Source organism: Chionomys nivalis, chromosome 5 (assembly GCF_950005125.1).
Source record: "Chionomys nivalis chromosome 5, mChiNiv1.1, whole genome shotgun sequence".
NCBI classification, from domain to species: Eukaryota; Metazoa; Chordata; class Mammalia; order Rodentia; family Cricetidae; genus Chionomys; species Chionomys nivalis.
Genome location: NC_080090.1, coordinates 3,409,545 through 3,424,222, shown reverse-complemented (window position 1 = coordinate 3,424,222; position 14,678 = coordinate 3,409,545). Strand labels below are relative to the sequence as shown.

The window sequence follows — 14,678 nt, the reverse complement described above, 5'->3', positions numbered from 1 at the left end:
GACCGGATTCCCTGTGACTCTGTCAGCTGTCTTCACAGTCACCTCCCCCTGACACACCCCTCAGCCCCTTCAAAAAGCCTCTGGAAGAGAGCAGAGCTGGAAAAATCCGCAGCAGTCTATCGTTGCTTTGTAACAGCACGCAGCATGTTCAGGCCTGGCCTCTGACATACCACCACACAGGCAGAGACAGAGGCCCTGAGGGGTCTCCTGGAGGGGGAGGGAAGCTTTTCCTTAGACTTAGAGCCAGTCACTAATAGTGGCATGCTACCTTTTGAAGGATACTCATGGGCAGGTATATGACACTAATTATTTAGCAGGGAAAAATGTCTATACCAACCTGTAAAATACTCCCAGCTCAATTAAACATACAATGTTAACTCTAAACATCAGACTATTGTTTTGAAATATAGAATATTACAAAAACAAGGAAGGGAAGCAAATGGGGAAAACACAAGTTTAATCTGGTTGGTAGGTATAAAGATGTTCATTGTATACGTCAATACTTTTCTGAATGTTTGAAATTTTTGATCATTAAATTCTAAAGACTTAGGTTGCCCCAAGGAGGGGGTGGTAGGAGACTTGCCCTTCCCACATACATAAAGGACAAAGAATTTTCCTGAAGCCAGTGCTGATGAAAAGGAAGGTAGCCTTACAAACAGGACAGCAAAAACAGCCGTTCTCATTTTAGAAGGTCAAGGGTTGTCCAGCCTTCTTTCTTAGCCCAGAAACCAAGTTGTATGTAGTTGATTAAAACACCCAGCATTGGGTGGGAAAGGGTGCAGCTCTTTCAAAGACTAAATCCCTAAAGATTTATTCTTTTGGATCACTGAGATGAAGTTGACCAGAAGCAAGGGTCTGATGCCATGTACCTTTCAGTGGTTAAGAACAAGACACAGACTCGGACCTAGGTCATAGAAGGGCGGGGACTATAAATTAGAACTGTAACTTAATCCAGGGGCTTCTGTGCCCCTGATCAGTTTCACCCCAACCTGACACTGCCTGACTAAAATGGCAACCCAGCCGCCACCGGACCTGACGGGCAGCTCCAGAAATGGAGACCATGGCATTGAAACTGAGGGACATAAAAGTTGAACCGGGAGGGTAGCAACCAGTGTTTACAAACACGAACCAAAGTCTCAGATGGATCCGGCATCTCCGAAAATAAACCAACAAGGCCTGAGGACTTCCGACCATATACATTCTAGCCATCTACTCCCACCCCATCAGCCACACGCTCCCTACACAATGCACTCATCTCAAAATGGTGCCATTCCCCAACTAGCTGAAATACGATCTTAGATCACCAACAAGAGGAACCCTAAAATAAACCTCAGATGACAAGCAAGACCAGGATGGTCTGTTTCTTCCACTCAAGAACCTAGGAAAAGCTATACACCATGCTCGCTGAGAGAAGCACACCTCATCCTTCACTTCCAGGACACCCTGAAACTAACCTCCAGTTTGACCAGACAAGAGGACAATAGGAAAACTCAATAGTCCATCTCCTTTTCCTGTTCCCTAATGTGATCCTGATTTTAGACCATTCCTCCCAAAGGTACCAAACTAATAATGATATCAAAGAAGACAACAGACCGTGAACTACATATCTTCAATCAAATTCCAAGGTATCTGAAGAAAAATTCCCCCCCAAAACTACAAATAACCCAACCTCTACCACCAGAGCGTCTTCCAAGCTGGCCGCCACGGTGTCGCACCAATCCGAAATGACTAGCCCTCAGCGCAGCTGCCCAGGGCGCCTGGTGGTGAGGTCAGCTGCGTGTCCAGCCCCGCCCCACTGAGGCAGTCTTACTCTGACATTGATGAGCAAGCAAGTCCAGGCTGCAGGGATCCTCAGATGTGTCTATAAGAAAGGCAGGGAGGAACCCCTTCTTCCTCATTGGTCCCCAGGAGAGACATTTCTCAGCAACTGATGGGCCACCCCTTCACCCACCAAGCTCCATAGCCAGAGAGAGGATACGATTCACTACACCTCCCAATCAGGCCCGTGTTCAAGTTCAGGGTCATCATAAAGTGAGGTTTCTTGCTAATTCTTAGATAACCTATAGAAAAAGGCTGATTTTTACCAAATCTATCCCAACCAAGGGAGAAAAAAGAAGCCCGGCAAAGCTATTTGTCTTGGTGAACCAAGACAAACTGTTTACAGTTGGGGAATTTGTAGATGGTGTTTTCTCATCTGCAAAAAAAGACAAGACAAGATCACGCTGGGAGAAGCCTGGCAGGGTTAAAGTCCCTGGGGGATTCTAAAAGCCAACCCAACAAGAATTCAGAATGAAGAACAGAGCTCCACTGCAGAACCCTGACATATCTGTGACTCTAAAAAAACATACTGCCACCATCATAACAGTGCCCAGGGCTTCTAGAACTGTGTAGAACTGTGAACCCACATGCCCCAAGGAGAGCTGTATCTTCATGACACTTGTCTGCAAAGATAACCAAAAGGTAACTAAACTGTGTTTCTAAAAGCAAGACAGTTTCCATCACTTGGGAGAAAAAAAGAATGGGCATAGTTATCCCACAAAGACAAATCCTCACTTGCTTACCTAAACAACCTGCCCCAACTTAAATATGAAAAGTGCTCAAAACAACCTAGCAACACTGATATCAACAACACTTTAGGACATTGGCTGGAGATGTAGCACACCCCATTCCCCAGTGGCTCAAAACACAAGCAAGGGTAGCTATCACTCTCCACCATGGCCAGTACACACTATCACAAGAACGATGCTTAGACCCCCAAAAGGACAGTGCTGAAGAGCAAAGATGAGCAAGTGGGCTGCGACATGACCCACTCCCCAGTGGCTCAAAACAAAACAAAGACAGTTATCACTCTCCATCACGACCATGTAGACACTATCAAAGAGTCATGTTTAGAGCCCAAAGGACAGCATTGGAGGACAAGATAGGCAAGGTCAGGGCAACACTTATGGAAGCAGCTCAGAGACGAGTGGGTCATTCATTCCTTTTGGGGGTTCCAATCATCACATGAAGGGAAAATGATGCATGACTCCTCCTTGGAAAGAACCAGAAGTCAACTGTTGTCAGGTGACGCCAGAAAGAACAAAAGGTTGCAGGGCACTTCAAATCTCCATCCCCTTGGAGCTTTCCTTAAGGAACGGATGTATTTGGAGAAGTCACAATTTCAATATGGATTTAAAATAAAAATTTCTGCCTTGGCTGAAGATAACTTTATAAGCAATATAAAAGTCAAGATAATCAGACAGGTGAGAAACATCAAAAGTTTCTCACACAAAGAACTGACACCCGCAGATTTATTTGGTATGTGCCATAGATACTGCCTCCTCTGAGCCATCCACTTCAGTTAGGTCTTGAGAAACAAAGACTTTCCAACCAGTTACAGACTGAAACAGAGCTCCCAGAGAAGCCATGACTTGAGATACCACCTCAGTTGTACAAATACAAAGCATCTTTTGAAAACCATATCAGGTAAATATGAACAAAACATAAGTGAGATCAAGGCTGGGGACTCAGATCTGAATATCAACTCATTGGTACTTGGATTTTCTTATTATACTAACATTTTTAAAAAAGGGTAAAAGAAAAGACAAGAAGAAAGGCGATTTTGGTTCATGGTGTCTGGGGGTGGGGGGAAGAGAAGGAATCTAAGAGAATCTCTCCAGGGAACCTAGCTGACCAGGACAGTATTCGAGGAAGTGGGTGGGGATCATTACCTTTCAACACCACGGGTTCTTTGCCTTCTCTCTTCAGGGACTCGAGGACTATGTGAAGCGGCTGGGACGGCATCACTCGGCTCGGCTCATTGGTATTCTCGTCATAAACAATAATTTCTTTGGAAAAGATCCTCTTGAAAGAGTCTTTGCCTTCCCTACAGGAAATCAAGTCTAAGACAGTGATCTTGCCCTGCTGCAGCCTCCGCCGGCTGATCTTATCGGCACAATTGATGTGGACAGCTCCTTGGATATGACTCTTGTTGTACTCCATGAAAGGCCTGCAGTCAATGATGACAGGACCCTGGCTGGACAGGTGACTCCTGCCGCACTTGGCCATCTTCTTCGCCAGGTCACTGGGGTAGATGATCTTGATGCTGGCCAGCTGCTTGGGAGTCCCTGACACAGGGCTACCCACCCCACCCGATGGACTTACAGAGCCTGTGTTCTCATTGCTGTTGACCATCTGGTTAGCAGGGCAGGTGGTCGAGGTTCCTACGGCGGTGGTGGCAGTGCCTGCGGCAATAGCTTGAGTCTGGGCTTGGTGATCCTTGTCGTAGGTTGCCACAGTGCAGCAGCTAGTACTGCTGCATCCACAATTCAGGGAGCGGGCAGAGCCGCTGGATGAGGGCATATACGTCAGATTCGCAGCCTTGAGGGTCACAGCGGCGGTGGCAAAGACGGGAGGGTGGCTACCGCTGCCTGGGGTGGCAGAGCCAAGGTAGCTAGAGTCTAAACAAAGGTTGAGATCCTGAGGTCGGACAGGCCTAGACAGTGTCACTACTACCCTGTCGTCTAAAGGAGATGGAGGCATGAGGAGGCTGAAAACTGGCAATTCAAGAAGAACTCAAGTGTCTGTAAAGAAGGGGAAGGAGAGAAAGAATAAAGTCACGTGACACAAAAGGCAGTCTCATCCAATCCCTGGGAAAGACTTCTGTATATCTCTGAGCAAAGTCAGAGTCCTCCTAGGTGTCCTTGGTCATGGTATTATCAAGGCCTGAAATTCACTTTGATCTATTCAGAGAGGATGCATCCTTGAGGGACCCCCATCCATGCTTATGCTAAGTTGAAGGTTAAATTTGGAAGTGATGCCAGAAATGGTAATGGACATCTTTTCATGGACCCTAATCAAAGTTCAGCCTTAGAGAAGGTAAAGGTACAGAGAACCAGGCAGATTTTCTCTGAGCCTCCGCTCCTGGGCAGAAAGATATTTCACCTGTGATGGGTATTGCACCTGTGATGGATGCATTTGTCCTCCCTGGCATGCACTCTATTTCATTTCTTTACCCATGGCCAAGGCAAAGAGATAAGCGAGCGCATTGTCAGGACTCACAGAGATGCACAGAAATGCATGGCAGCTAAATTTACATCGGGGCAGATGTCAACTTTCTGCAAATCAGGAATGTGTCTCCCTAAGTCAGCCGGCAAGGCTAGACACTAATCTTTGCTTGCTTTCCAGTTCTGGTAGCTCCTTCGAAAAGCTAAACATGGCCCTATTCAAAGCTTACATGTCTTCTGCCAGCCTCTTCTAAATCAAGTCCTACATCCCCCTTTCAATGTGAACAACTGTCCTAAAACCAAGTCTCCAAACGAGTCAGGCAGGTCTGGGAACCCCAACCCAGGCTGACCCATTCTCCCTTGCCCCCTTTCACTGTTGCTTGCCCTTCCCTGTGCTGCACCCCTAAGCACCTAAGCAAAGAAGGGTTTGGATTTCATCCAGGTGGTACAGACTTTGCATCTCCATTTAAGTGACAAATCTAAGAGATTTTTTTTTCAGTCCTATACTGATATCCTTCTTGGAGACAGTATGGATTCCATGAGGGCAACTCCACTTGTCCCTCACCTCAGACAGACCAATTAAGAAGCTGGGAAGTGGTGCCCACAGGGTTACCTCTGCCACCCCCCAGGTTGCCTGCAATGGGTCACTTCCCTCTTCCTAGGCACAAGGCCACTCTACAACACAGCTATTCTGACTCCTCTACTAGACATGCACACAGCAAAGAAATCAAACCCCAAGCAAGAGCCACTCACCTAAACGAACTTTAAAATTGGTCTGGAAAAACATCATGCATTGATCATCGGTCTACTCATGACAGTCACCGTTCTCTGACACCGAGACAAAGTGTCACCGGCGGAATCCACACAAGAACACACAGGAGCACGTACCTACCCGTGTCGGTATATCCCCACTGACTCAGGTTTCTCTCACCCACCTTTGGATGGGAGCAAAGGATTCAACCTCTTGCTTTCCTCCCTCCCTCCCCACTTCCCTTCCTGCCTGTCTGCCTCCCTTGCGTAGTATTTTTTTTTTCAGGGCGAGTACTATTCCAGAAGCTTAACTGTGTCCCAGTTAGACCATGAATGCAGTCAAAGTCTTTGCTATCGTGGTACCTTGTAGGGGACGTCCGGGATCAGTAGCCCATTCCCTAGGAGCAGGACCCAAGAATGTGCTCCCAGAGACAGGCTGGGACCGGCACCTCCACACTGAGTGCGTGCGCGGCTTGCACACAGGCACAGAGTGCACCGAGATCTGCATCCTTGCAGCAGATAGCTCCAAAGCCATCCAGTCTGGCCAGGGGAAACCTCCCACAAAAATAGTGCTTTCCCCTTATTCTGTTCCTCGCTAGTCTCCCTTCTACCACAAAACAGGGACTGGAGAGAGAAAAAAAAAAAAAAACCCAAGTGGTTAGAGAATGTTTCTTCCCCACTCCTGGGGCACTTAGCATCCCCATTCCTGGCCACCGCTGAGCATCAGCAAAGCCTTAGGCTTTGAAAACTGCCACAAAGCATCTTAACCGAACCAAAACTCATTTCCTCTCTTTATCCCAAGGCAACCAGACCCAAGAGCCTAAACCTTAGGACCTTTCTTACCTGATGTGGATCTGTCTCTGTCTCTCTGTCTCTCTGTCTCTCTGTCTCTCTCTCTCTCTCACACACACACACACACACACACACGCGCGCACGCGCACACACACACACACACACACACACACACAAACCACACGGGACCCTCCAGTCTCGGGTTCTGAGTGGCCGCAATGACTTCCACTTACTTCATCAATAAGCGTAGCCCTCCACCATCTGGCGCCCGCTCCAGCTATGCGCTCGCGCAGTGCGCCCCCATTCACTCAGCTTCATTGATCCCCAGCAGCAACACAGAGTTACTTTCTCTTTTGCTACAGCGTAAATGTAAGCTTCGGAGTGGGCGGGGCCTCCGCCGAGCGACGTCGCACTGCGCCAATGAGGATACAGAGACCGCCGCCCGCTACCTCACAGTGGCCTGTGGCCAATAGGCGGCCGAGAGGGCGGAGAAAGAGGCGTGGCCTCACCGCGGGAAGGCGGCCCGCTCAGACGCGCTTGTGGGTTTGGTGTGTTAGAACGCGGACGGTGATGTCATTGGCAACCAATCAAAAACTTAAAAGAGCCAGCCCGGGCCCGCGCGGAGCAGCAGTTCTCTATTTACATGTAAACCTAGGCGGTAGGACCCGGTTAACCCTTCCCGGGACTGAAGTGTCAATGGCTTGCGCTGGCCGCGCCGGTTGAAACTGGTTCTTTCTGCGTACCGGACCCTCCCACGCCACCTGGTGCGGACACAGGCCTCGCGGGGGGTCTCCATTCCACCTCGTGACTCGGGGTGGAGGCTCCGAAGTGTCCGGCCAACTTTCCCGAGGCCGGGGGCGACTCGAAGCCGGGTGCCTCCATGGCCGTGACAGCGCCACGCGGGACGTGAGCGCGCACAGGGCCGGCCTCCCCGCAGCCCCGCTCGGCCCGGCCCGCAGATGTCGCTGCCTCTCCGGCTGCCCTACTGCTCTCCTGCCCGGAGGCTGCGCGCAGTGCTCCTGTTTCCCTACTTCCGTGCCCCGGTCACTCCCCCGCCGTCCCCAGCCTGTTCGCAGGAGCCCGACTCCGAACCCGAAAGTGGCACCCCGGAGAGCTACGCGGTGGAGGAGGCTTGGCTCCCCTCCAGCGGCCACCGGGGGCGCATGGGCGCCATCCGGCAGGGCTGGGCGTGGCCGGGCCAGTCGAGCGTCCAGCAAGCGCCACAGCCCCGGCACCGGCCCCCACCCCAGCCCTCTGCCTCCTCCCAGATCGCGGTGTCTTTTCGCTCGCAGACCATCCGCCCCACGGTGCTGGGCCGTCGGCCCTTGGTGGCGCAGGGCCCTCGGCGAGCTAAGGACCGCCAGCTTGGAACTGCAAGCGCGAAGGACGTCGAGTTTCGGGTGAACAGCCAGAACGAGCGGCGCTTGAGGAGCATAGAGGAACCAACGCCTGGTCTCCCGGTTCCCCGATCTTTGGCCTTCAGAGGGGTCCCTGGTCGCAGTCCGTGTCCAGGGAAGAGAAATGGGAAACTGAGCAAGTCTGCTAGTGCCTGGCCAGAAAAATATCAGGGAACCTGCAGAAGAGTGACCCTGGAATTCAAAGGAGTGGAAAAGCTTAGATGAACTATGTCGAAGATAGGTCAAAGAGTCCTGAAGCAATAGAGCTTTTTATACCTCCCTATCCCCTCCTAGCTCAGAGAAGAAGACCAAAATGTGAAGTAATTGAAGTGGAATAAAACATTATCTGCTCTGTGGAAGGTTCAGCTGTCCTTACTAACGAGAAGTGTTCGAAGGCATGCTTTAGACCCCATTCTTTTGCCACTGAATTAAGTGTCAATCTAGAATCAGAAGGTTCGAACTAGAATCAGAACCCTCACTTTGGCTGGCCCTCTATGGACTGACTGATCTCCCTTGAGTGATGCCAAAAAAATTTTTGTGTAGCCCTTTGTTACACCTATACCCACACACGTATCGCTGAAGGTCAGCTCATGCGTGTCCAGGACGCACCATTTGGTCCTTAGATCTTTGAGAACCAGCAAGGTCAGGATAGCGAGATAGGCCGTATGTGCTTTTCATAGAGGCCAGAAAAGAAGTTTCCAGACTTTGTAGGTGCTTGTAGTTGAAATGTCTGGGACTGAGTACAGTTACTGGAGGCAGTGGATGTCCCCATTCACGCTTTGAGTTCTAAGTATTGAATCTGACTTTTGTCTGTCCAGTCAGATTCCCTGTGTTTATATGTGTACCTATAAAACGTGAATTTCCCCGTGGTGGGAGGTGAAAAGGTACTTGTGTGAATAACTGGGGGAGGGTAGGAGGAGGTTCCATGTAGCCAGAAAGCATTGGAAGGGTGAGTTTGCTTTAGAAGGGACCCTCTGCCTAAAGGTATTTAAGAGCCTGTGAATTGCCATTCACAAAGCCCTGAGGGGGAGGTGATTGTTTTATAGTTTCAACCTTAGATGTTATTGCAGTTTGGTTAAATAGAAATGTAAGTCATCCAAGCTGGAAGAAAAGGGGGGGGGGACTACTGACAAAACTAGTCGTCATCAATCACACCTGAATCATAGAGTAATTACCAGATTACTAACATGTGCAAAGATATAGTGGCTTTTTAAATTAGGTAGCATGGTTTGCATAGCTTATACTCAAGGAAGAAGTCAGATATCAGGGAGATTTTTTTGTTTTGTTTTGTTTTTCGAGACAGGGTTTCTCTGTGGTTTTGGAGCCTGTCCTGGAACTAGCTCTTGTAGACCAGGCTGGTCTCGAACTCACAATAGGTAGATAGATAAATAGACAGACAGATAGATATAGACAAAACACCCATACGCATAAAGCTTTTGCTAAAAAAAATACCCAAATATTCACTTCTGACCTCCACACACACCCTCAGGGATGAACATGCCCATATACGAGCAGGCATGCACACACATAAAATAGAGCAATTTCATGGTTTTAGATTTGGCTCTACTTATTACTTCTTAGTTGTTGTGATCAACGCCAGGACTAAGGCAAGTTACAACAGAGTTTATTTGGGTTCAGCGTTACAAAGGGATAAAAGTCCATCATGATGGGCAGAGGCATAGCAGCAAGCACCAGGGCTGGCAAGAACAGGAAGTTGAGAGCTCACATATGTAACCTTAGATATACCACAGAGAAAACAGAAACTGGAGTCAAGGCTTTAAAAACTCTCCAAGCCAACTCTAGTGATGCACTTCTCGCAAGGTCGCACCTTCCCAGAACGTCTCCAAACAGAGCCACCAACTAGACACCAAGCCTTTAAATGTTTGAGCCTATGAGGGACATATCTCATTCAAACCCACCTCAGGTTTTAGTCTCAAAATAGTTCATTATTTGTATATAAGTATTCTACAACCTCCAAAAGAAAAGAAAACCTGAAACCCTGCTTCAAGCACTTTTGAGTTCAGGATATCTAGCCTGCTCTGTTTGCTAAGTTAATCTTAGCAGCTCTTGCTTGCCTGCAGATGTAGCATTTTCTTTAGATGTCCCAGAGTGCCCGAATGTGCTTTATTGCCTTTAGAAGCAAATATCAATTAGGACTAGGAGAGATGCAGAGGGACCACCACCTCTGCAGGGCGAGATGCTCTGTGCTGAGCAGCGTTGTGATTATTTACAAACATGGACTCATTTAAATGTCCACATTAGCGTCAGTGCTAAAGAAGATTTGACTGGAAGAGGAGGGTGCGGGAACAGCAGAGGTTAAGTGATTTTACCCAAACTCACGCAGCCAGAAGACTGCAGAGTTGGCCTTCAAGACCAGAGATCCTGAGCAGTTCTCTGCAAGCCCCCCTGTGCTCTTTAGCCCATCCTCTGCTTGGCTTTGTGGCTGTCTTCCTTACCCCTTACCAGGCTACCAGGAGGCCTCGAATCAACTCTATGAAAGTTGTCTACTTTTGTTTTCTACTGATCTTCTGGGAGTCCCAGGAGCTTTGGTTAGGTGATTGGAACGTGAGGGTTCTGACCTCTTACTTGGATTAACTCTCTTATTGCTTTGTAATTTAATGGGCAAGTGGAGGCAGTAGAAACTTTAGGGGGTGGAGCCTAGTTGCTGTGTATCAGTGATTAGGAGTGTGCCATTAAAAAATATATTTTGAGCCCATTCTTTTGGTCTTCTTATCTTTGCTTCCTGGCCACCACGAATGAGGTGAGCAGCTTCTCTCCCCACTGTGATGTAATTTACCACATGCCCAGAGACCAAGTGTAGTCAGGCCAGTTGACTGTGCCCTGCAACCTCTGAAAACACAGGCCAAGCAAAGCTTTCTCCTTTCAGCTGATTCTCTCAGGTATTTTGCCACGGCTACGGAAAGCCGACTAGCAGGAAACATTTATCTCAGGTTTTAATTTTCTTAGCATCTGTGTTAGAAAGAGTGTGTTTGAGAAGGCAAGGAGTATGCAAGGAGAAAGAAAAGTTGTCATGTCCAGACCTGTTGGGCTTCCTAAGCCAGACTGACTAGAAAGGGGACTGGTGACTGTTATGCCCAGATCATGGAGCCCCCCAAAAGCCAACTAGGAAACCGAGTTCTGTATGTAAAAGCAAAGAGCTTTTATCCTTATTCAAGTTCGAACTCAGACTCTCCAAGTGCCCAACATATTGGCGTGATTGGAGAGCCCTGAGCTCTCAGTTGGGGTTGGGTTTTTATAATAGTAGCAAAGGTTGAGGTGAGAGATTTCTAAGGTTCAGGACCCCTGATAGGCTGACATTTGTCTATGGGCGTCCTGGTGAAAAGCGATGGGTGTGTGCTGGCAGGTGATCCTGTCTAAGATTGTTGGAATGTTAGGAATTTCCTTTGGATGATATGTTCCTGGGTGGTACCTGGGTGGTCTCAGTTTGTTGTCTTTCTTGGAACCAGATTAGGGTATAAACTACTGAGACTCAGGCCTCTATTGAGCTTGTCATGGCTGGGTCCTATAGTAACGGGTCTGTTGAGTTCTTGGCAGTTGAGCATTCTTGTTCCTGAAGCTCAATGTGATGGTTCTCAGCAGACAGTGGACATCTGCTTTGGGGGAGGAAGGCAGGTTTTTTTAGAGGAAGTGTCCTGACTCAGAGGGCCGGCACCACTTTTATACCCAGAACTGAGGACTTCCTAGATGAAAGTAACCAGAAATGGGCCTCTAGGAAACCTGAGGGAGTTTGTGCTGAGAGATGCTCAAGGACGTGCTCAGAGTCACTCTACCCTTAACCTAGGAGCCCAGAGATGAAACCTTATGTCTAACCATTCTAAGTTCGAGCCAGTGCAACCTTCCCTAAGTGGTTCTCAAGCTGTGAGTCACTACTGCTTTGGTTCAATTTGTAACAATGAAAATACATCCTGCATATCAGATACCTACATTACTATTCATAATAGTAGCAAAATTGCAGTTATGAAGTTGCAATGAAAATAATTTTATGATGGGGGTCACCACAACATGAGGAACTGGATTCAAGGGTCACAGCCTTAGGAAGGTGAGAACCACTGCTGTATGTGTTAAAAGCTCATGTGTTAACTTGACAGGCCCGTGGAGCCCAGATAAATGAGCAGATGTGACTCAGCTTGTTTCTGTGAGGATGTGGGGATGAGATTAACATTGGAATTGATGGACTTAGTAAAGGGATCATGCTGGAGAATATGGGTGAGCCTTATCTGATAAGCCAATGTCGGCCTGAATCAGACCATCTCCCTTAGCAATGGGGACTTGTGCCAGAAAGCATTTGAGTTCAGTTCCCACATTGGCTTCCTAGGGCTCCGGTCTGATGGCTGACCTTTCCACCCTACAGATTCCTTTGAGCTTTGCTCTCTCTCATATGACAAAAACCAATCCATGGAATTTTTTCTTTCTTTGAGGAGAGGAGAGAGAGATATATAGAGAGAGGTCTATCATCTCTTTATCTACCATTTATCTGTCAGTCTATTATCTAACTACTTATCTACCTCTCTACCTACCTACCTATGTATCAATCTACCTATTTATCTACCTATCTATTGTCTGTCTACCCATCTGTCAGTCTGTCATTTAACTACATATCTATCTGTCTGTCTATCTATCTATCTATCTATCTATCTATCTATCTATCTCCCTACCTACCCATTCATCCATCCACCCATCTATTCATCCATCCATCTATTTATCTATCTATCTAATCTACCTATCTATCCATCTATTCATCTATCTATCTATCTATCTATCTATCTATCTATCTATCTATCTACCTACCTACCTATCCATCCATCCATTTATCTATTTATCTATCTATCTATCTAATCTACCTTTCTATCCATCTATTCATCCATCTATCTATTCATCTATCTATCCATCCATCTATTCATCTATCTATCTATCTATCTATCTATCTATCTATCTATCCATCCATCTATCTATCTAAGCATCCTAATGACTCTTTTATCCTCACTCATCCTTCTTCCCCTTTGGCAGCAAAACAAAGCCTAAAATGTGAACATTGTATTCTGTCCTTCATTCCTGCCTTGCCTTACTAAAAACATACGTAATTAAGTTCATTAACCACATTTTATTTCCAGGAGTTTAAAACTACCCTGGAAGGATACATTTACCAAACTTAGGACTGATGCAGAAGACAAACACTTCTCTCTGCCATTTATTAGGGGAAAGTAGACAATCCAGGTGAGCCTTCTAGCTGTGGGATTCTGAGGCAGTCTGAAGAGCAGACAGATAAGTTGAGACAGATTTCGAAGCCTCTGGTTTGTGCCCATTCTGCCTGAGGGAAAAAAGATAGAAATACTTTCCTCTCCCCGAGTGCATATCTAATCTTTACCTAAGCATTCTGAATTTTGAACCTGTCAGGAGTTCCCACAGTTAAGTACAGACTGTTTTCCCAGTTTTATAGCCTGCGTTACAGAGAGCCACTTTAAGTAGCAGTATTACTACTGACATCTTATTGCTGCTAGCTCTCATTAATTCTCCTTCCCCAAGTTAATTGGCATGCTGTGGAGTCTTTGTAAAATCTCAGCACACAGGCCCACACACTGGATTACTCTGGCAGAGACCAGGGTTCATGAAAGCAAATAGCAAAGTCGAACTCCCTCATTTTTAAAGCCTCTTGATATCTCTGTTTTCCCGTGCACACTGCACAGTGTGCATTTGTCTGCATCTTCCCTGGGTACTGCTACACTGGAAGCTACTGGCCCATTATCTGGGCCTGTGTCTCTCCAACTCAAATGAACCTAGATCACTGAGGAACCCTACACAGGAGTGATACCTGAGAGTCTACATTTTCCACCCATTGTTATGGTGGTTATTTTTACCCTCTGTACTGAGAATCAAACCTAGGGCTTTGTACATGATGTGCAAGCACTCACCACTGAGATACTTCCCAGACCTCTGGTGGTGACCTTGATGCTGCTGGTCCACATACTATACAGGTTTTATCTAAATTCACATCATAGGATAGGAAGTCAGTAGCCAATTTAAGTAGTTAACTACTATAGCCAGCCTTAATTAAGAATTAATAAAGTACAAAATATGTCTGTTAAGTGGCTCAATTAAAAAGCGCCCCATCATGTTTATTTGTTACAAAGTGTTGGCGGTAGCTGGTGGGTAGACTGTCACGTTGAGGCCGATATAGTTCACATCTCTCGAGGACTTTTCCATGCCTGTTCTTAGCATGTATAAAGCATGCAGTAAACGTTTCTTTGATAAGACTGAAATTAATTACCTAGGAACACACCTTTAATAACAGTTCTGGAAGAGATCACAGTGGTCATGTGGAAGAGGAGACCTTAGGAAAAAATGTATGGAGAATTGGGAGAAGACCTTAGAGAAAATGGGGAGACGGCTCACTCACTAAGTGTTTATTATATAAGCACAAAGACCTGGGTTTAAATCTCCTAAACCAGAGTGGAGCCTAAGAGTGGGCTTCAGTTCCTTTGAGAGACCTCCCCCTCTAACACACACACGATGCATTATGTATGTGTATGAAAACATATGGAACCCATTATTATGTATAGTTAATAGGCGCTAATTCTTAAATCATAAAGTGGAGCAGTGAGTTAAAGAGATACTGGTCACCAATCTTTTGGTCTCAACACACACACACACACACACAGGGAGGCACTGATGTACTTGGCTAAGGGCTGCTAAGAAGCACGGGTGAGAAGGGAGGGGACCTCCAAGAGAACAGCTG

The 14,678-nt window shown here is 47.0% G+C and overlaps 2 protein-coding genes across 2 annotated transcripts in view; one reads left to right on the top strand and one right to left on the bottom strand.

Moving 5' to 3' along the window:
• Dusp10 (dual specificity phosphatase 10) overlaps nucleotides 1–6,883 on the bottom strand; it is a 39,083-nt gene extending 32,200 nt beyond the window's left edge. Inside the window, exons 1-2 of the mRNA XM_057769090.1 lie at nucleotides 6,761–6,883; nucleotides 3,711–4,562 (exon numbers count right to left, since the gene is read on the bottom strand). Coding sequence (XP_057625073.1) covers nucleotides 3,711–4,521 — 811 coding nt within the window. The 5' untranslated portion in view covers nucleotides 4,522–4,562; nucleotides 6,761–6,883. The remainder of the gene's footprint in view (nucleotides 1–3,710; nucleotides 4,563–6,760) is intronic.
• Nucleotides 6,884–7,214: 331 nt separating this feature from the next.
• LOC130875091 (uncharacterized) lies at nucleotides 7,215–8,266 on the top strand. Its single transcript, XM_057770766.1, has one exon. The coding sequence runs from the start codon at nucleotides 7,487–7,489 to the stop codon at nucleotides 8,147–8,149; it is 663 nt and encodes a 220-aa protein (XP_057626749.1). The 5' UTR covers nucleotides 7,215–7,486; the 3' UTR covers nucleotides 8,150–8,266.
• The last annotated feature ends 6,412 nt before the right edge of the window (nucleotides 8,267–14,678 follow it).

Bases quoted from the DNA above. Each gene is read 5' to 3' on its own strand.
- LOC130875091 (XM_057770766.1), top strand. From the start codon at position 7,487: ATGTCGCTGCCTCTCCGGCTGCCCTACTGCTCTCCTGCCCGGAGGCTG.